General features: G+C 48.5%; 1 protein-coding gene across 5 annotated transcripts in view; it reads left to right on the forward strand.

Annotated features, from left to right (window-relative positions):
- Positions 1–18796, forward strand: part of ATN1 (atrophin 1) — a 61222-nt gene extending 42426 nt beyond the window's left edge. For 4 of the 5 annotated variants that reach the window (XM_074934199.1, XM_074934192.1, XM_074934208.1 and 1 more), the window contains 9 exons: positions 1766–1974; positions 2648–2785; positions 3116–3229; positions 8333–10200; positions 13435–13657; positions 13791–14508; positions 16255–16431; positions 16783–16963; positions 17621–18796. In XM_074934199.1, coding sequence (XP_074790300.1) covers positions 1897–1974; positions 2648–2785; positions 3116–3229; positions 8333–10200; positions 13435–13657; positions 13791–14508; positions 16255–16431; positions 16783–16963; positions 17621–17654 — 3531 coding nt within the window. In that variant the 5' untranslated portion in view covers positions 1766–1896 and the 3' untranslated portion in view covers positions 17655–18796. The remainder of the gene's footprint in view (positions 1–1765; positions 1975–2647; positions 2786–3115; positions 3230–8332; positions 10201–13434; positions 13658–13790; positions 14509–16254; positions 16432–16782; positions 16964–17620) is intronic. The other variant, XM_074934217.1, reaches the window with a different exon arrangement.
- The last annotated feature ends 594 nt before the right edge of the window (positions 18797–19390 follow it).

A 19390-nucleotide genomic window follows, 5' to 3' on the forward strand; every position in this document is an offset into this window, starting at 1 on the left:
AGGAAATTCACTTGACAAACATTAATTCTAAAGCCTTGTCTATACTATAAATCTCATCAGTTTAACTAGATTGATTTAGACACAAATGACCAAATTAAGCTAAAACAATATAAGCAATATTGAAACTGATTCAAGTGTGTCTATATGAGGGGCTTGCATGGTTTAAGTAGATCAATTTTAAATTAGTTTTACTTAAATCAGTGCAATCAGCCCAAGACTAGGGCTAAATTAATTTGTATGGAAATTATAGTTATATGGGCCCCAGATGACCTGCAGCATGAGGGGCAGATAAAATATGAATGAAATTAAAGTCACAAGTGCCTTTCACCTTATGATCTCCAAGCAATCTAAAAGTATTAATTAAATAGATCTCATACTCCTCTCACTGAGAAGTAGGTCAGTATCATTATCCCCATTTTACAGATGGGGAAGTTGAGATACAGGAAAGAAAAGTTCCCAAGGTAAAAGAGCAAGTCAAAGGCAAGGCTGCGAATGGGATCCAGGAATCCTCACTCAGAGTTTCTTTGCTTTAACCCACTAGACCCAAACTCCCTTGCTAGAGCAGGGAATAGAATCTAGAGTATCCTCACTTCCCTTGCTACAATCCTCTAGGACCCACTCCCCACCCACAGCTGGAAGAGACTATAGGAATCCTGATTCCCAATGTCCCTGTGCTAATCCATTAAACCCCAGCTCATTCCCAAAGCTGTCAGTTAGTCATCTCAGATGCAATGGAGGCTTTGACTTCTTGCCCCTAATGCCTTATCCACTAGGTCTACTTTTCTCTCTGGGAACTATCCACCCTTGGGATAAAGTCTGTGAGGGGGCACATGTCCCAGAGCAGAGATGGGATAGTCTCTCTCCGTGTGGCTCAGGAGAAACCCCACCTGGAATCGTGCACTCAGCCATTGACCCCTCAATCCCAGAAAGACAGTGACAAGCTGGGAGAGCTCAGAGAACAGCCACAGAAAACACTTCAGGGATCAGAGGGGTCTGAGGAAAGATTCAAAGTTAAATGGGCCAGATTTCATTTGTGGCTTGCAAAGTCAAGTTAAAGTGCATATGCTTGTGTATATTGGGCACCCCTGCAGATGTTCAACATGAACAGGACTTGTCAGCATCTCTGTATAATAAACTTGTTGCAGATGTGTGTTGCAGATGTGTTGCATTCATGGGTGTGTGTGTTGTGGGGGCTGAGTTTCCATAATGTAACCTGCAGCAAAGACCACTTGGAGACCATTTCTCTGGGTGAGCTATGACTGTTAACGTAACTGGGCAAGAGTATTGTAAGGTCAGGACTGCACTGAAACCAGCTGCAAAGAGCTGCTTATAAAGTCAGAAGAATCATGATTGTGAACTTAAATGCTAATGTTTTTAAGCAGTTTCTTTTTTTTTAATCCCCCCTTTAAATAAAAAAGTAACCAGTGAAATAAAATGTAAAAAACAATTTGAGATAATGTAAAAATTCAACACCCCAAATAGTGAGGGGACCAATTTCCTTCCATCACATGGGTACCACTCCACTACAATGGGAGTAAGAGATAATAATCTTAAATAATTTTCTGTGGCCTTTCAGTGAGCAAGCGTTAAGAGTATTATCTCTTATTAGTGAAGATCCCTAGGCTTATATATAAAAGATATGGCAATAGTAGTAATTTTTTGGCATTTATATCACAAGCTGAGATTTTGGTGTGAAATGGCCTCATACACACAACTCACTCTCTTTTTCCATTTTTCTGTCTTTGTCTCGGTCTCTGTCTTTCAGGGTCCACTAAGAACCTGTAGTATCTCTGGAGTGAGCCCCCCTTCCGGAGGAGCTGACCTTGCCCGAATCCCTGAGGCCATCATCTCAGTCTCCCGGGGAACAGCGGAAGGGGGGGAAAGTGACATAAATTTATGTTTTCATCCAACTGGGCCAAGGAGAATGGGGGTCCCACACCCAAAAGAATGAAGACTCGACAGAATAAAGACTCGGTATGTGAAAGGGGAGGAGGTGGTGGGGAACCAAGGACTGGAAAAGAAGGAGAGCTGTGGGTCAGGACTGAGGTGCATCAGCAAAGCTATGTGGTGAATGTAGGACTGGAGCAGTGGGATGCCGTGGGTCAGCACTGAGGGCTTCAGCAGAGCTGGAAGGTGGGGCAGGGATTGCATAGCAGGGGGAGCTGCAGGGTACTCTCAGGGCCGTCCCTAGCTATTCTGGGGCCCTACGTAGCCCCCTCGTGGTGGGGGGGCAGGGCTGGCTTAGGGGAACGGGGGGAACCACCCCCCAGCACTCATTGGCGGCATGGCTTGGGCCAGGCCGCTGCACTTCCCGCCGCCAGTGAGTGCAGGCCCGGCCCTGCTGTACTCCTCAGGGGAGTGGGGGCGGGGCTGGGGCGGAGCGGGGTGGAAGAGTGGGAGCTGGAGCAGGGGTGGGATGGGGGTGGGGCAGAGTGGGGTGGGGGCTTTGGGAAAGGGGTGGAGTGGGGGCGGTGCTGGGGCAGAGCAGCAGTGGGAAGGGGCAGAGCAGTGGCTGGAGCAGCATGCAGCTGCGCAGGGCACCAGGAAATTCGGTGCCCCAAATTTCCTGTTGCCCTAACTAGCTGCGTACTTTGCATATGGGTAAGGATGGCCCTGGGCACTCTCAGTGTGTTTTCTCTCATTTTAGATGTCAATGCGGAGTGGACGGAAGAAGGAGACTCCGGGACCCCGAGAGGAGCTCAGGTCACGGGGCCGAGCCTCCCCAGGTGGCATCAGCACCTCTAGCAGTGATGGCAAAACTGAGAAATCCCGGCAAACCACTAAGGTAGGAAACATGAGTGTGATATTGAGTGGTACCGTGAGGTCCACCAAGAACCTGGCAGGGATTGGTTCTTCCACCCTGCCTTCAGGAACCTGCTTATCCCCCCACCATTTTACCAAGAGGTTATTCCCCCACCAACCCTTTTCAGTGTTTGTGTTTGCCAGGTTGTGACGTGCTAGAGAAACCATGACTCGTAAATCTCCAGGGTCCTGTGTCAATCTGTCCAATCTGTCATTTTGTGTACAAATCACTTGTATGTCAGCTCTCTCTCACGCACTGTGGGAGTTTGTGGAAGGAGCTCCATGTGTGACCCCTCCCTTCTCTCCCTTGCAGAAAGGACGGGTGGAGGAGTCCTGCACCCCGAAGGGTAGCAAGCAGGGCCGGATGGAGGAGATTTCAGAGAGTGAAGGGGAGGACAGCAATGCCCCCAAGAAAACCAAAACTGAGGTGAGTTTTCCTTCGCACCTCACAAACACCTCCATGGTCTGGTGCAGGAAAAAAGGCTCTGGGAGTTCCCCTCCCTCCCTCTTGTGCTGGATCAGGCACGCGGACCTGTCTAGCCCGCTGCACTGGATCACACCAGTGTGTTGATTGCAGGGCCGGCCCACAACATTTTGGCCTCCTTGCTTGGACCAAAATTTTGAAAGGTATCAATTCTGCCTTCTTCCTGTTCTACTCCTCTCATGGTGCTACTCTGCTACCTACCCCAATAAAGGAGAACTAACAACTTAAAATGCCTTGTTCAAAAATTTTAAGTAACACTTTCAAACGCCTGAACAGCAAATGTAACTTTTCTTGTCTGCATAGTAAACACTGGCATTTTTATCTGTTTGAATAATCAAAGTGGTGCTTTCCATGCCTTGGTTGCAAAGATTTGAACTGCTTCCTGAAGGTCCACAGTCTGGGCCAGCTCATGCACTATTGAGATGGTTGCAAAGCCGACCAGCCTCTCCTGTGTCATTGTGGAGCGTAGATGTGTTTTATTAACTTCTGCTTGGAGAAGCTGCGTTCTCCACTGGCAACTGTTACAGGAAGTGTTAGAAGTATGCGCAGAGCAACAAAAACATTTGGAAAGAGGGTGGTCATCTTATTTGTGCACATATATTCCAGAACAGCCTTTGGAGTTGATCCTGCTGAAATGTATCTTGAAAGGGCTTTCAGTTCATCACCTAAATCACTCGCATCAATATCGCTCATCTCATCATGTGTCAACACTGTCTCTAGTGCCCTGTATTGCTGCTGTAGGTCCTCTTCAGGTATAGTGAGGAGTTTTGGAATATCATACAACATCCCAAATATACTGCTGTGTTCCCTGAGCTGCATGAAACGTTCTTCAACTGACTGTATTGCACAATCTAGCACCTGGTTAAAGAATTCAACTTAGAGTTGTTGTTTGGGGTCTCTTATGGGATTATCCCGTGCCTCGTAATCAAAATGTCTTTTTCTTCGGTGACTCTTATATTCTTGAATGGGTGGGAAAATAGCTTCAGTGTGAAGTTCCTCTGCCAACTTCTGTGCACTCTTCAGAACGTTTTGAAATCCCTCATCCGACCGGTAAGACTGTAGGTCTGACTTTGCTTTGCTTTGCCCAGTTGTTCCATTGCTCCAGATATATCAAGGTCAACACCTTGGAGACTCTTGCTTACAATATTTATTTCAAACAGTATGTCATGCCACAACACTAAGCCACACAGAAAATTGCAGTTATGTATGTTTCTGGTGATTCCATTTCCCTCTGCCACTGTTCTCCCACAAACAGTTCCTGTCATAGCATTATCCTCCATAATGGCAACTATGGCATCATCTGTCTTCCCAATTTGGTGTTTCATAGGGTTTATCGCCCCCACTTGACTTTCCCATTACTCAGTGGTTTCAGTGTCAGAGAGGATGTTCCCAGATGTTGCTTCAAAATTTGCCATCTATGAGCTGATGCAGAGAAAAATACATAGATGCTTTGAATTACATTAAAAAATTCAGCAGCCTCACTAGAAGCTGATGCTGCATCACTGACCAGCAAGTTCAATGAATGAGAATTGCATGGGACAAAAAAAGCTCCAGGGTTTAACTCTCTGATCCGTGTCTGCACTCCTCTGTTCTTTCCTCTCATGTTCGTACCATTATCGTAGTCCTGACCTCTCATGTCAGCTATCGCAATTCTCATATCTTCCAGCTTTTTAAGAAGCACATTTGTCATACCAGCTCCTGTAGTACCATCAATGTCAATACATTCTAGAAAATGGTCTCGGGAGTCATCATTGCAGGGACATTTTCACTAGGTTCTATTGTTGTTACAAAACGCACCTTTAAAGTCATTTGTTCTGTATGGCTGATGTCAGGTGTGCAGTCCAGAATAACAGAGTAATATCTTGCTGACTTCAGATCTGCCACAATCTTCTGTTTGACTTTTGTTGCCGGTCACTGCATGATCTCATTTTGAATTGTTTTTCCAAGGCAGTGGTGTGTGTACATTTCTTGGGTGGTGACGCTTCTTAGATGCTCCTGGAGTACAGCATCAAACTCAGCCATCAGCACCACAATTTTAAGGAAGTTTCCATTGTTTGGCACATACAGCTGATCTGAAGTGCCATGGAGTGCTAGGTTTTGGGTATTTTACCAGCTATTAAACAAAAGGAAATCTAACACATGTTCTAGCGAGATTACTTACTAACTTAACAGGAGTTGTAAGGCTGCATTCCTGATCTGTTCCCGGCAAAAGCATCACACAGACAGACAAACCCTTTGTTCCCCCCCCTCCAGATTTGAAAGTATCTTGTCCCCTCATTGGTCATTTTGGGTCAGGTGCCAGCGAGGTTATCTTAGCTTCTTAACCCTTTACAGGTGAAAGGTTTTGCCTCTGGCCAGGAGGGATTTTATAGCACTGTATACAGAAAGGTGGTTACCCTTCCCTTTATATTTATGACAGTGGCCTTTAACCTTAGTCTCATCTCAAGCTCTTTCCACCTATGGAATGCTTTCTGGTGACTTGCTGCCTTCTCATGGCATGCCAGATTTCTAGCCAGATTTTTCCAGCCCTTTGTTCCTGTAGAACCCAATGTGGCTGGAACATTAGACTGGAAGAGTTTGCAACAAAAACAGTATGCAGCATTGAGTACATAAGCCATGGCCTCTCCACTTTGTCACCATTGGGGATTTCACGCCAGTAATGTGTTGGATGGAAACTTCTATTTTCATTGTCTTTGTGGAACATGAATTTTTTTACCTACTGTGGCTCATGCAGTACAAGGAAGTCCCTCAGGCGACTGCTCAAGTGGGTCCACAGTCCTGGATCATCTAGACTTAAGGAAGTAAACTCAGCAGCAGCTGTTTCTTGTGCCTCCACCACACTCTTCTCTGATCTACACTTTTCTTCAGGAATGTGCATGGTTACATCCATTTGAGAGATGGAGATATGGATGCTGCAGTAGCTGCCAGGTCACCTGCACTCTAACTGGAAGATCAGGCATTTATGTCTATGTATCTCAGGAGAGCTCCTCCCTGCTTAGCTAGAAAAGCTTCCCTTTGCTTTCTTTCTTCTTCTGAATGCTGCCCCAGAGGGGCGTTTTCTTCTTTCACTCATGACAGCTGTTCTGTGCCAGCTATAGTGGCTCTCAACGTTCAGCTGAAGGGGACAAATAAGCAGGCTGGTAGCAGGGCCTGAGTGAGGGAAGATATCAGCGTCTTAAGGGCCTAACTGGCTCCTACTACTTCAGTTGACAGCCTGTTCTCCTCAAGTGGGTTCAGGGAAGCAGCAGGAAACAGGAAGCTCCCTGAGAAGCTGGTGTTAATCAGTCCATGCTCCTGGGGGTGCTAAAGAGGCACATAAGAGGCTCCTTCTCCTCTCTCTCCCTGCAGCTCCTGCTGCTTTCTGTTATTCCCTCTCACCTTTTCTCCTGCCTGCCTGTTATGTCTCTTGTGCCCTCGTTCCTCCAGCACAGCACTCCACCATCTCTGTGCATCTAGAGCAGAGAGAATACATATGCACCAGCAGCAGACACAATTTTCTACACTCTGGGTCCAAGTGGTGCAGTCCCACACCACTCTCCCCCTCCAGTCTGGCACCTGAGGCAGCCGCCTCAGTTCGCCTCATGGTAAGGCCAGTCCTGGTTGGTTGTGGGCTGACAGGCTTTACCAAGCAAGAGGAGACAGTCCTCACCCATGAATAGGCTTCCTCCCACATTTCAGGGGCTTGGCCCAGTCCGAGCACTTCCCTTTCTGGGGCAGGAGATGGTTGGATATCCCTGTCAGGTCTAGCATGCCTTCCATCCAGCTCGTCCTCGGGGGTTGAGACCGTGCTGGCCACAAATCATCACTTGCTGGATTTAGGTCTGCCTCAGCCAGCTAGTCTAGGACCTCCACGCAGCCCTGGATGTGATGAGCTAGCTTGCTGCTTTGTCAATTCAGGGATACTGATTGTGTGTCTGGACTGTCTGGAACTGCCCTACAGTGATTCTAGTTAAGTGGTTATATGAGGGGACTGGCATTAAAACTCATGAATTCTCTTCCTGGCTCTGGGAGGGCTCTAGGGCCTAACAGTTTAGAGCAGAGGGGACTGGGAATCAAGACTCCTGCTTTCTATTCTCAGCTCTTTCCCCGACTCACTGTATGATCTTTGCCAAGTCCTTTCCCTCTCCTTATTATTGTTTGCATTTCAGTGGTGTCTAGAAGCCCCAACCAAGATCGGGCCCATTGCTGTAGGCACTGTACAAACACGCAGTAAGAAAAAGCTGTGCTCCAAAGAGCTTACCTCTAAATAGACAAGACAGGTGCAGGATTTTTAAGCTCTTTGGAGCAGAATCTTCTTGTTATATGTGAGTAGAGCACCTAGCACATTGCGGGTCCTGATCCATAATGGGGTCTCTACACACAACTGCAATCTACAGAATACTAATACCATTTTACAGATAGGAAACCGAGCCGCAGAGAGGTGAAGTGACTGGACCAGTGTCACACAGGGAGTCTGTGGCAGAGCAAGGGATTTATTCCAGATCTCCCAAGTCCCAGTCTAATACCTTAACTACAAGACCATGCTTCCTGTGTAACAGAGATATCAGACATCTGGCCTGCATGATGTATTAGTGTGGCCTGCAGAACATATTCACATTTTCCAGAATCTCTGCTTTCATTTTTTGGAGAAGTAAGTTTCTTGCCCTTCTGCTTACAGAGATGACCTTTTAAACGTGACCCGAGTGTAACTATGCAGTGTTGTCTGCCTGGATCTGCAGAGAGCCTGAGATGAGGACTCAGAGGAGGAAACTCCTCAGTCCCTGTTGGGTCTCTTGCTCTTTACACAACAAACGTAATATGAAGGAACCACATAGGCACATAGGAGGAGCATCTCAGAGCCTCCTTTGGTGCCCTCAGAGAGCTCCAGAGAGGAGAGTCACTGGAGACTACATGTGAGGGGTGTCAGAAAAGGGTGACCTTCCTTCTCAGCTCCTATAGCGAGGGGCTGAGAACTTCAGAAAGGAGAATCTCTGGGGCTCAGAAAGGGTTAACTTTTTTGCTCATGCTCTGGGGTCTGTCTGATATCTCCTCCTCTCTCTATCTCAGGAGCTACCATGTCCCCAGTCTCCCTCGGATGTTGACAGCCTTGATGGCCACAGCTTCAATGATGAGATGAGCAGTGACCCACGGGACATTGACCAGGATAATCGGAGCACCTCGCCCAGTGTCTACAGCCCAGGCAGCGTGGAGAATGACTCAGACTCATCCTCTGTGCTGTCCCAAGGGCCTTCCCACTCCTACCGTCATCCCTCACTGTTTCCCCAGAGTCCCCCACCCGTCCCTCCAATTGACAGCCTAGCCCGTCCACCGGAGTCAGCTTTCAACCTAGCAGGCGAGGTCCACCCTCAGGCCCCTGCAAGTGGCTACCACTCTCAACTTGAGACTCAGGCTTCAAGAATTTTCCAGGCCCAGGCACCACCAGCACCTGCCTCCTCTTCCTCTTCCTCTGCTGCACATGCTCCTCTTTATCCCTCTGCCAATGTGGTCCAGGGGGGGCCCAAAGCCACTACTGGCGGGGGGGGGCTCCCAGTGCCGGGAGGACGTGAACAGACTCTTGGTGCCAAGCACAACCCACCACCCACTACACCCATCTCCCTGGCCTCTGTGGCAGGGGGTCTGCCCCCTCAGAAGACTCCCCCAGGCAACTCCCTGGCAGCACCCCCAGCTTCTGCCCCCTCCTTCCCCCATGTCACAGCCAACCTGCCTCCCCCACCAGCCCTGCGCCCACTGAATAATGTGTCCACCAACTCCAACTCACCTGGGATGGTGGGGCAGGCATTGAGTGGGCACCTCCCATCGCCCCACGGGATGGGGCAGGACAAGGCACCTGCCCCACCCCCCTCACGTTACCCCTATGCCCCCCCTCCACCCAGCTCCTCTGCTCAGTACCCTCCACCTCCCCCTGCCCAGGCCCTGCCCAGCTACAGTGCCTCATATGCCCACGCCTTCCCCCCACCTAGTGGCCTCTCCGTCTCCAGCCAGCCCCCCAAGTACACCCAGCCCTCCCTGCCCTCCCAGCCCGTGTGGAGCCAGGGACCACCACCCTATGGCCGCCCCCTGGGCAACACTAGCTCCCACCCCACTGCCTCCTTCCCTGGCCAGCCCTCCCAACAGCCACCACAGCAGCACCACCATGGCCATGGCACTGGAGGGGGGGTCTCCCCAGCCACAGCAGCTCCTCCCCAGCCACCTGGAGGTTACTCCCACCCCTTGGAGTCTGGCACTCATCACCCTTCGCATGTTGCCTATGGGCTACGTCTCTACCCACCCCACAGCCAGGCCACATACAGCCAGGCTCCTTCAGCCTCCTCTTCCTCCTCCTCCTCCTCTTCCCAGGGGACATACCCAGGTGTCTGTGCTCACCCCCAAGGGCAGAGTCCCGCTGCCTATGCCTTCCCTCCACCACCTCCACCCTCACCTGCGCATGGAGCTGGCCCGCCAGTCACCTCTGCCTCTGTCACTCTTTCCACCGTCATAGCCACCATGGCCTCCTCCTCAGCCCCCTACAAGACGGTGTCACCCCCTGCTCCTCCCTCCACTGTGGCCCCCTACGGGAAGCGGGCAGGCTCACCTGCCCCCACATTCCAGCCCCCAACTCCCTACAAGCCGGGCTCACCCCCTTCTTCCTCTGCTTCATCATTCCGTGCAGCCACGCCCCCCGGGTACAGGATGACCTCTTCCCCAGCAGCTGGCAGCTACAAGGCCCCCTCACCTGCTCCCACTGCCCCCACATTGCCTGGCGGTATGGGAGCCCCTGCTCCCCCCCCACCACCGCTACCACTGAGTGCTGCACAGATCAAGCAAGAGCCGTCAGAGGAGTACGAGCCCCCAGAGAGCCCAATGCCGCCGGCACGGAGTCCCTCACCAGCCCCCAAAGTGGTGGACGTACCAAGTCATGCCAGCCAGTCAGCCAGGTGAGCAGGGAAGAGCGAGACAGAGAGGGAAAAATAAGACAGAAGGAGGAACATGGAGACAGAGAAAGAAGGGGAGGGAGGAAGGGAGGGCAGTTTTCCAGGGCCTGCAGCAACAAGTAACCCCCACTGGAGTCAAAGAGAGTGACCTATCCGGAGGGTGGGCCTTTTTGCTGGGCATCCAGGAAGAGCTGGGTCGCTGCAGCCCCCAGCATAAATTAGAGCAATGCAATTTGCACGGGGGTTGGGAGGGATAGTTGCAGCCCTACACAGTGCCTCTACCCGGGAATTTTCCCCTGGCTTTTTGGTTTATGGTACCTGTAAGCTGCCACAGTGGCATACAGTGGTGGGAGAGGGGATGAGAATCTCACCCTGTATGTTTGGGAAAGGAGATTGAGCCACAGAGGTAGGGTGCTGGATGCAAGTAAGTGAAAACCATATGAAAAATAAGGGACAACACTTTATTTTAAGGGACATTTTAGGAAACACCATTTCCCTTAGCATATCATGTATTTGTCTCTCAAGTGTATGTTTCTACTGTCCTCATGTATACAATACAAATATCATAAGCTTCAGTGTGCTGTTTAAAATGGTGCTTCTTATCAGTTTTCATACATTTCAATACATCTTTGTTCTGAAATCAATTCATAAAACTCTTTACATGTACAATTGAAATAAACTTTAATTTGAAGCTCAGCCTTAACAGAATCAATATTTAGCAAGTCTTTTTACACAAAAAAAATATTCTTTCCGCTGCTGCATTTGAGGTAGAAATGGACATAATAAATTCCATAAGTTTTAGAAACTGGAAGAAGGAGCTGGCTACCGTGTTTCGAAGTCCCACCCTTTCCCCTGCACACAGTATTCACTGAACCCTCTTTGCTATAACATACTAGTGCCCATATGTGGCAAGCATTTGCTATTTACTTAGTCATTAATGAACCTTTCCCTTTCCAGAAGTTTTCTAAATTCTTCCTCGCATTTCCTTACCTGTGTTACAAGTACAAAAACAGGTCTGGGGTTGAGAAACTTCTGAATGTTTAGTATGTTTTAACAACAGTCTCAAACGTGAAGCCACATCCAAGATTTTTGATTTCAGGTGTGCAATTCAGTGCAGTCTTAAGACAATACCAAAAAAGAAATTTTTTTGAGCTTTGTGGTTAGTTTATTTTAAAAGTAGGGCTGTCAAGCAATTAAAGAAATTAATCGTGATTAATCATGCGATTAATCGCACTGTTAAACAATAATAGAACACCATTTATTTAATTATTTTTGGATGTTTTCTACATTTTCAATATATTGATTTCAATTACAACACAGAATACAAAGTGTACAATGCTCACTTTATATTTATTTTTATTACAAATATTTGTATGGTAAAAAACAAAAGAAATAGTGTTTTTCAATTCACCTAATACAAGTACTGTAGTGCAATCTCTTTATCATGAAAGTTGAACTTGCAAATGTAGAATTATGTACAAAAAAACCCCTGCATTCAAAAATAAAACAATGTAAAATTTTAGAGCCTGCAAGTCCACTCACTCCTGCTTCTTGTTCAGCCAATACCTCAGCCAAACAAGTTTGTTTACCTTTGGAGGAGATAATGCTGCCCGCTTCTTGTTTACAATGTCACCTGAAAGTGAGAACAGGCGTTCTCATGGCACTGTTGTAGCCAGTGGTGCAAGATATTTACGTGCCAGATGTGCTAAAGATTCATATGTCCCTTCATGCTTCAACCACCATTCCAGAAGAAATGCTTCCATGCTGATGATGGGTTCTACTTGATAACAATCCAAAGCAGTGCGGACCGACGCGTGTTCATTTTCATTATCTGAGTCAGATGCCACCAGCAGAAGGTTGATTTTCTTTTTGGTGGTTTGGGTTCTGTAGTTTCTGCATTGGCGTGTTGCTCTTTTAAGACTTCTGATAGCATGCTCATCCCTCTCAGATTTTGGAAGGCACTTCAGATTCTTAAACCTTGGGTCGAGTGCTGTAGCTATCTTTAGACATCTCACATTGGTGCCTTCTTTGTGTTTTGTGAAATCTGCAGTGAAAGTGTTCTTAAAATGAACATGTGCAGGGTCATCGTCCGAGACTACTATTACATGAAATATATGTCAGAATGTGGGTAAAACAGAACAGGAGACATACAATTCTCCCCCAAGGAGTTCAGTCACAAATTTAATTAACGCATTATTTTTTTAACAAGCGTCACCACCATGGAAGCATGTCCTCTGGAATGGTGGCTGAAGCATGAAGGGGCATACAGATGTCTAGCATATCTAGCATGTAAATATCTTGCAATGCCAGCTACAAACGTGTCATGCGAATGCCTGTTCTCACTTTCTGGTGACATTGTAAATAAGAAGAGGGCAGCAATATCTCCTGTAAACGTAAACACACTTGTTTGTCTTAGCAGTTGGCTGAACAAGAAGTAGCAATGAGTGGACTTGGAGGCTGTGAAGTTTTACACTGTTTTGTACTCAAAAGAGTGCAGTGATGTAACCAAAAAAATCTACATTTGTAAGTTGCACTTTCACAATAAAGAGATTGTACTATAGTACTTGTATGAGGTGAATTGAAAAATACTGTTTCTTTTATCATTTTTACAGTGCAAATATTTGTAATAAAAAATAATGTACACTTTGATTTCAATTACAACACAGAATACAATATATATGAAAATGTAGAAAAACATCCAAAATATTTAATAAATTTCAATTGGTATTCTATTGTTTAACAGTGCAATTAAAACTGTGATTAATTGCATTAATTTTTTTAATCACAATTAATTTCTTTGAGATAATAGTGTGAGTTAACTGCGATTAATCTACAGCCCTACTTAAAAGATTAGGTTTCTTCAGGCTGAATTCTACATTGAAAACAGGGTCTAATCAACAGTTACTTTGAAGCTGCTCTGCTAAGGTTGATTCAGCCTGTCCTTACTCATACTACAAATTAATGAAATAAGGAAGTCTAGGGATGGTCCCTTAAAATAAGGGATGGGTAGTCACCCTGCACAGATGGGACTGCGGGGGCGGGGGGGGACCACAGCAAGGCAAGGGGTGTATCAGGTGTGTGGGGCACAGCTACTCTCCACAGCCCTCACTGGCTCCAAGATCCCTGCACACCCGCCACCTTCCTCGATACATTTCCAGGCTGTGCCAGCCCCCACTATTCCCCCAGTCCTCCATCTCTCTCACACTCTGACACTTATGCCTCTGTTCTTCTCCACAGGTTCAACAAACATCTAGATCGTGGCTTCAACTCCTGCTCCCGTACAGACCTTTACTTTGTGCCCCTGGATGGCTCCAAACTGGCCAAGAAACGGGCGGATCTAGTAGAGAAGGTCCGCAGGGAGGCTGAACAGAAGGCACGGGAGGAGAAGGAGCGAGAGAGGGAGCGGGAGAGGGAGAAGGAGAGAGAGAGAGAAAAGGAGAGAGAGTTGGAGAGAAGTGTGGTAGGTGTTGCAGTGACCCCACTGGGGAGAATGGGGCTGAGCAAGGGGTGATGTTTAGGGAATCACAGTGCCCCCTGCTGGGGGAGGCTCTTGTTAGCCTCCAACACTGACAAGCTTCTCTGCTCTCTTGCAGAAGATGGCTCAAGAGGGCCGGCCAGTGGAGTGCTCATCTCTCGGCCCTGTTGCTCACCGCCCATCCTTTGAGCAAGGCAGTGCCGTGGCTACCGTCCCGCCGTACCTAGGCCCCGACACTCCAGCTCTGCGCACGCTCAGCGAGTATGCCCGGCCCCATGTCATGTCCCCCAGCAACCGCAATCACCCCTTCTATGTGCCGCTGGGTGCTGTTGACCCCAGCCTGCTGGGCTATAATGTGCCAGCCATCTACAGCAGTGATCCAGCCACACGGGAACGGGAGCTGAGGGAACGGGAGGCCCGGGAACGAGACCTGAGGGACCGGGACCTGCGGGAGCGTCTCAAGCCTGGTTTTGAAGTCAAGCCAGCTGAGTTGGAGCAGCTCCATGCTGTGCCTGCTGCTGCCATGGATCCTTTCCCGCGCCATGGGGGGCTGGCTCTGCAAGCAGCCCCTGGCCTGCACCCTGCTTTCCCCTTCCACCCAGGGCTGGGCCACCTGGAGCGGGAGCGGCTGGCACTCGCCACCGGCCCAGCCCTGCGTCCTGATATGTCATATGCCGAGCGACTGGCGGCTGAGCGGCAACATGCAGAGCGGGTAGCTGCCCTGAGCAATGACCCCCTGGCCCGACTGCAGATGCTCAATGTGACGCCCCATCATCACCAGCACTCGCACATCCACTCCCATCTCCATCTGCACCAGCAGGACGCCATTCATGCAGGTGAGGGGAGTGCAAGGGCTCAGGGTGGGATCCCCAGCTTCCAGTGCTCTCTTTCCCCCTGTAGATTGTCTCATTGGCTCATTTTCGTACTGGTTCTCTTGTGTATGCCAGAAAATGTAGGGGCTTCCAGCTCTGGTTTTAGCTTTTGAGCAAGTCTTAGAATCGGCTCAGCCTGCACAGGCTCAGCGCTAGTGTAGAAGGAAGGCGCAGGCAGCGCACTTAACGGGCTGTCTTGGCCCTCTCAGTGCTGTCCCTCAATGCTTATGCCCAGCTCAATGACAGCCCTGAGCACTGGTGGGATCAGATGGGAAGCTCTCCATCCATTAGACTCATGTACTCAAGTAGTCCCAGCTCTGCTTAGCTCCTCCACCTCATTCAGGATAGGCCTAAGCAGCCTTGGCTAGTCTTGGCTCAGCCCAGCACCCCTAACTCTATCTTATTAGAGGCACAGAGACCTATTCCAAATGCAATTTTATTTCATTTTTTAAAATGTTGCTGTTTAATAGTGTAGAACGCTCTGTACAATTTTTTTAAAAGTTTTAAGTCTTTATCCTTTTGGACCAATGTGTTTCAGCCCCTGAAAATGCAAGCACAACAGAGAGAGGCTAGCGGGCACACACAGCACCACATGGCTGCTCTTATCTTACTGGGTGCTGATTTGGGCAGTGTCTTGGCTGCAGTTCCCAGACTCCTTGACCTGAAAAAGTGAAACCAAGGGCACTAGTAACTATAGACACAGACACACCCCTATGCCCAAAGAAATCCCAGTTCTCTGCTCACCTCCTGATGTCTCCTACTGCCTAAGTTGGGAGATGACTTTGCAGGGGAAGTTTGATGGCTGGGCTACACAGAGAGACCTAGAGGAATGTCCTCCCATCAAAGTTGGGTCCTGGGCATTTATATCTCAGCATCCTAAAGGAGAAAAGGAAAAGGAGAAGTTCAGCAATGACAAGCTCAAGAAAACAAACCCCACCTACCCAATACTAGAAAATAATTGTACCAAAGAGAGGAAGTGTCATATCCCCTTGAGCACTCAAAAGCAGCAGTGCCAGCCATACCAATCTGTTGGGAACCTGGTGACCATATGCTTTGGCATCTGGATGGTTTGTGTAGATCTGTGCCCCAGCACAGATCCACAGACGGCCCCATTCAAAGCAGTTAGAACCAATCAAAATGATAACAGGAGCAAATCAATGTCCATTATTCTCCTTTTACTTCTGCACCTCCGACCAGCATTCCAGCATCTAACACCATATAATGATATGTGCATCCAGAAGAGGCAGCTACCATACTAAATAGTAAGATGCTGATGAGTACAAAGTACTTGCAAGCTGGAGTGCCTGCATGTTGGGCATCCAAAAACAGAGGCACCCAAAATGAATGGACATTTTTTAAATGTAGCCCATGCAGCATTTGGGCTTTATGTTGTGCATGCAATATGTGGCTTCACACCTATGCTGCATATCTGCTCCAGAGGGCTGTGCCTGGAACTGGAGGGTACTGGAAGTGCCCAAATGCCAAACTCCAGTGATGGTTGCAGAGGAGGGTGTTGCATGTGGCCTTGCAGAACAGTTTTCTGTGAGCTAGTGTGGATACAGGGAACAAATACAGAAACAAATGGGACTAAAAGTGATTAGCTGTATCAGGTGACCTTGACCTGGTTCTGCTCCTAGTACAGAACAGCCTGGCTGTGTGTCTCTCTCTCCTTCCCCCTTTGTTTCTCACTTTCTTCCACTACTTCCGTAGCCCAGAATACCTATGGATATCTTCTCTCCCCAGCCTCAGCCTCTGTTCACCCCCTTATTGACCCATTGGCCTCGGGGTCGCATCTCACTCGGATCCCATACCCAGCTGGTACCATCCCCAACCCACTCCTTCCTCACCCTCTACATGAGAATGAGGTGCTGCGCCACCAACTTTTCGGTAAGAACACTGGAGGGAGCTGTGGGGCAGGACTGAAGGGCATCAACACAGCTAGAAGGAACAGAACTGGGATAACAGTGAGAGACTGAGGTGCATTAATAGCTGTGTGATGCTGTCACATCAGGACTGGAAAATCAGGGTGCTGACAGGTCAGGATTGAAAGGCACTGGCAGAGCTGTGAGAGGAGAACCCAGGGTTGGACTACTGGACTGGGGGGTGCAATAGGTCTGGATTGAGCAGCATTGGTGGAGCTCTACTAGTGGGGCATGACTGAGTCAGGGAGGAGTGGATGATGATGGGACTGATAATATGACATGATGTGTTCTTTTTCTTGCTTTTCTTTGGTTGTAGCTGCCCCCTACAGGGACCTGCCAGGATCTCTCTCTGCTCCCATGTCTGCAGCTCATCAGCTCCAGGCCATGCATGCACAGTCAGCAGAGCTGCAGCGTCTGGCTCTGGAGCAGCAGCAATGGCTTCACGCCCATCACCCTCTGCATGGAGTGCCACTCCCTACACAGGAGGATTATTACAGGTGTGTAGAACCCACTGCTCGGGGGAGTGGGATATAAAACCTGTTGCCTGTGGGGCACTGGTTCAAATCTGGCCCCAGGATGGGGAAACTAATGGGATAAGGGAATGGGATAGGAGTTCCCCTACCTCAAGGTACCAATTCCAATCAGATCCCAGGTTTGGGGGGACTGGAATATGGAGTCTTTCACTTCTAGGGTGCAACAGTTCCACTATGGTCCCAGGTTGGTAGCGATTGAAAGTCATTCATATCTGTTGGCTTTCCAGGCCCTCATGCTAAATGAGTATGTGAGGTCTCAGCCCTGTTCTTAGGAGGAGCAAATGCCTGCTTCACAAAAGCTGGCAGCACAATTGGCACTACTAACTGATCTCCTTGTTGTCAGAGGACTGAAAGGGCCACAGAGCTGGATTCCCCCTCTCCTCTGTGAGGGGCTGTCTCCGGGACAGGGAGAGCACATTGCAGGGGAGCAGTATGTGTGTGTTCAGAAGTGACTGGGTTGTACTGCTCTGGGGGTTTACCAAGGATTCAGTTGCTGAGCCAGCAATTTTATCAGGGACTAAATTGACTTGAATAAATGAATAAATACAATTCACAATATTAAATCCTCTTTCTCTTTCTCCATCTTTTCCCTTCATTCTGCTATTGCCTTGCCTCGCCCAGTCACCTGAAGAAAGAAAGTGACAAACCCCTTTAAACGGACCACAACCCTCACAATGACATCATCATGTCTCCCTTTCCAGGGGAGCAACCAACCAACAAAATCCTGGGGGAGGGGAAGCTGTAGAGTGATATATCCTGATCCTACTCAGCACCGTGCAAGACAAGAAGGGGTGGAGAAAACAAGATAGCCACCCTGGGAGCAAAGTGTGGGAGGGGAGAGAAGCAGGGTAGGGAGTAAAACACCAACAAAAAGCTTGGAGCACTGGCTGGACTTTGAAAGAGGTACTGAAAGAGACAAAGTTGGTGTGGCAAAGAGCTGGTGGTACAAAGAATCATGGGGATTCAAAATGGCTGCTGCTCCATCTTCTCTTTTAAAAGTGATTGTGTTCAATTTAAAAAAAAAATGGTGGAAAGCATCTTGAAACTTTTCTCTACAGGGTGGCAGCCCCTTCTGCTTTTTTGAGTGAGCAAACATGGCCAAGAGGCAACCACTCAAACCCTGATGGAATTGCTTTTCCAACTGGCCCCATCCCACCCTGTTTGATGTAAGATATGGCTTAGAAGTGCAAGGCATCATGGGACTTTTCAAAAAATGGGCAGTGCTGCTTCCCACACTCCAAACCCTTTCAAGAGTGAATGTGGCAAAGAGATGCAAGCACCATTGGAACTCTTCAGAATGGACAGTGTGACTTTCCCACACAACTCTTGAGGGACTGGGCCTGGTCATGAGGTGCAAAGCACCACGGGACTGTTTTCAAGAAGGTGGCTGTATTTTCTCTCACCTTGAGGGAACAAACATTGCCAGAAGGTGCAAAGCACCATGGGACTGTTTTTGAGATGGTAATTGCCCCTCTCCCTCCCAGCCCACTTGGGAGGGTTGATGTGGTCAAGAGACACAGGATATCCTGGGACTGTTTTAAAGATGGTGGCTGCCCCTTTCCCTTCACCCATTCCAATTGATGTATTTTAACTCATGCACATCCCATTAGACGTGGCGGTTTTGCGATTTGTGACTCTCCAATCCGTGTGTGTATGTGTGTCTGATCTCACAGTTGTATATCTCGATCTGTCCCCATATATATATTTACTTAAAACATTAAAAAAAGCTATGGAAAAATACCCAAAGTCCCCCACATTCCCAGCCCCCAACATGCATTCTAATAATTTATATATATAAATATATATATGAAGCTCTTAAAAAAGAAAAGCAACCAAACAAAAAACCCTTCCAGAAACTGACTTTCTTGTGTTCATTTCAAAGGAGCTGGGAGTAAGGGGATGTGAAAAACAGCACACTGCACTGCAGTGTGTGAAAATGGAGCGTGGTCCCCCAGATGCACAGTGGCCCTAGCTCCAAGATGGGGGGTAGGGAGATGGGATGTGGCCAAGTCATGAAGGGTGACACCTCTGAGATAGGGCCCCCAATGGGGGGAGCAAGTTGGGGGTATAGAAAGATTTGACGTGCAAGATATGAAGGGCAGCTTCTCTGAGAACACAGCACTCATGACTGCCAGCCTGAGGTGTTGAGATAAGGTGCATGATATGAAAAAAAAGGTGACACTTTTAGCAGCACCTAGTGCCAGGTTGTGGTGTGGAGGAGATGGAGATGGCCAGGGAACAAAAGGCAACACAACATCAGTCAAGTACCCCCAATATTAGAGAAGTGTAGAAATCTGAGGCATAGCCAGAATATGAAGGGCAATACCTTAAGTAGCACAGCACCTCCCAGTGGCAAAACAGAGTGTGGGGGAGAAGAGGCAGGGCCAGGGC

The sequence above is a fragment of the Natator depressus genome, chromosome 1 (assembly GCF_965152275.1).
Source record: "Natator depressus isolate rNatDep1 chromosome 1, rNatDep2.hap1, whole genome shotgun sequence".
Classification (NCBI taxonomy): domain Eukaryota; kingdom Metazoa; phylum Chordata; order Testudines; family Cheloniidae; genus Natator; species Natator depressus.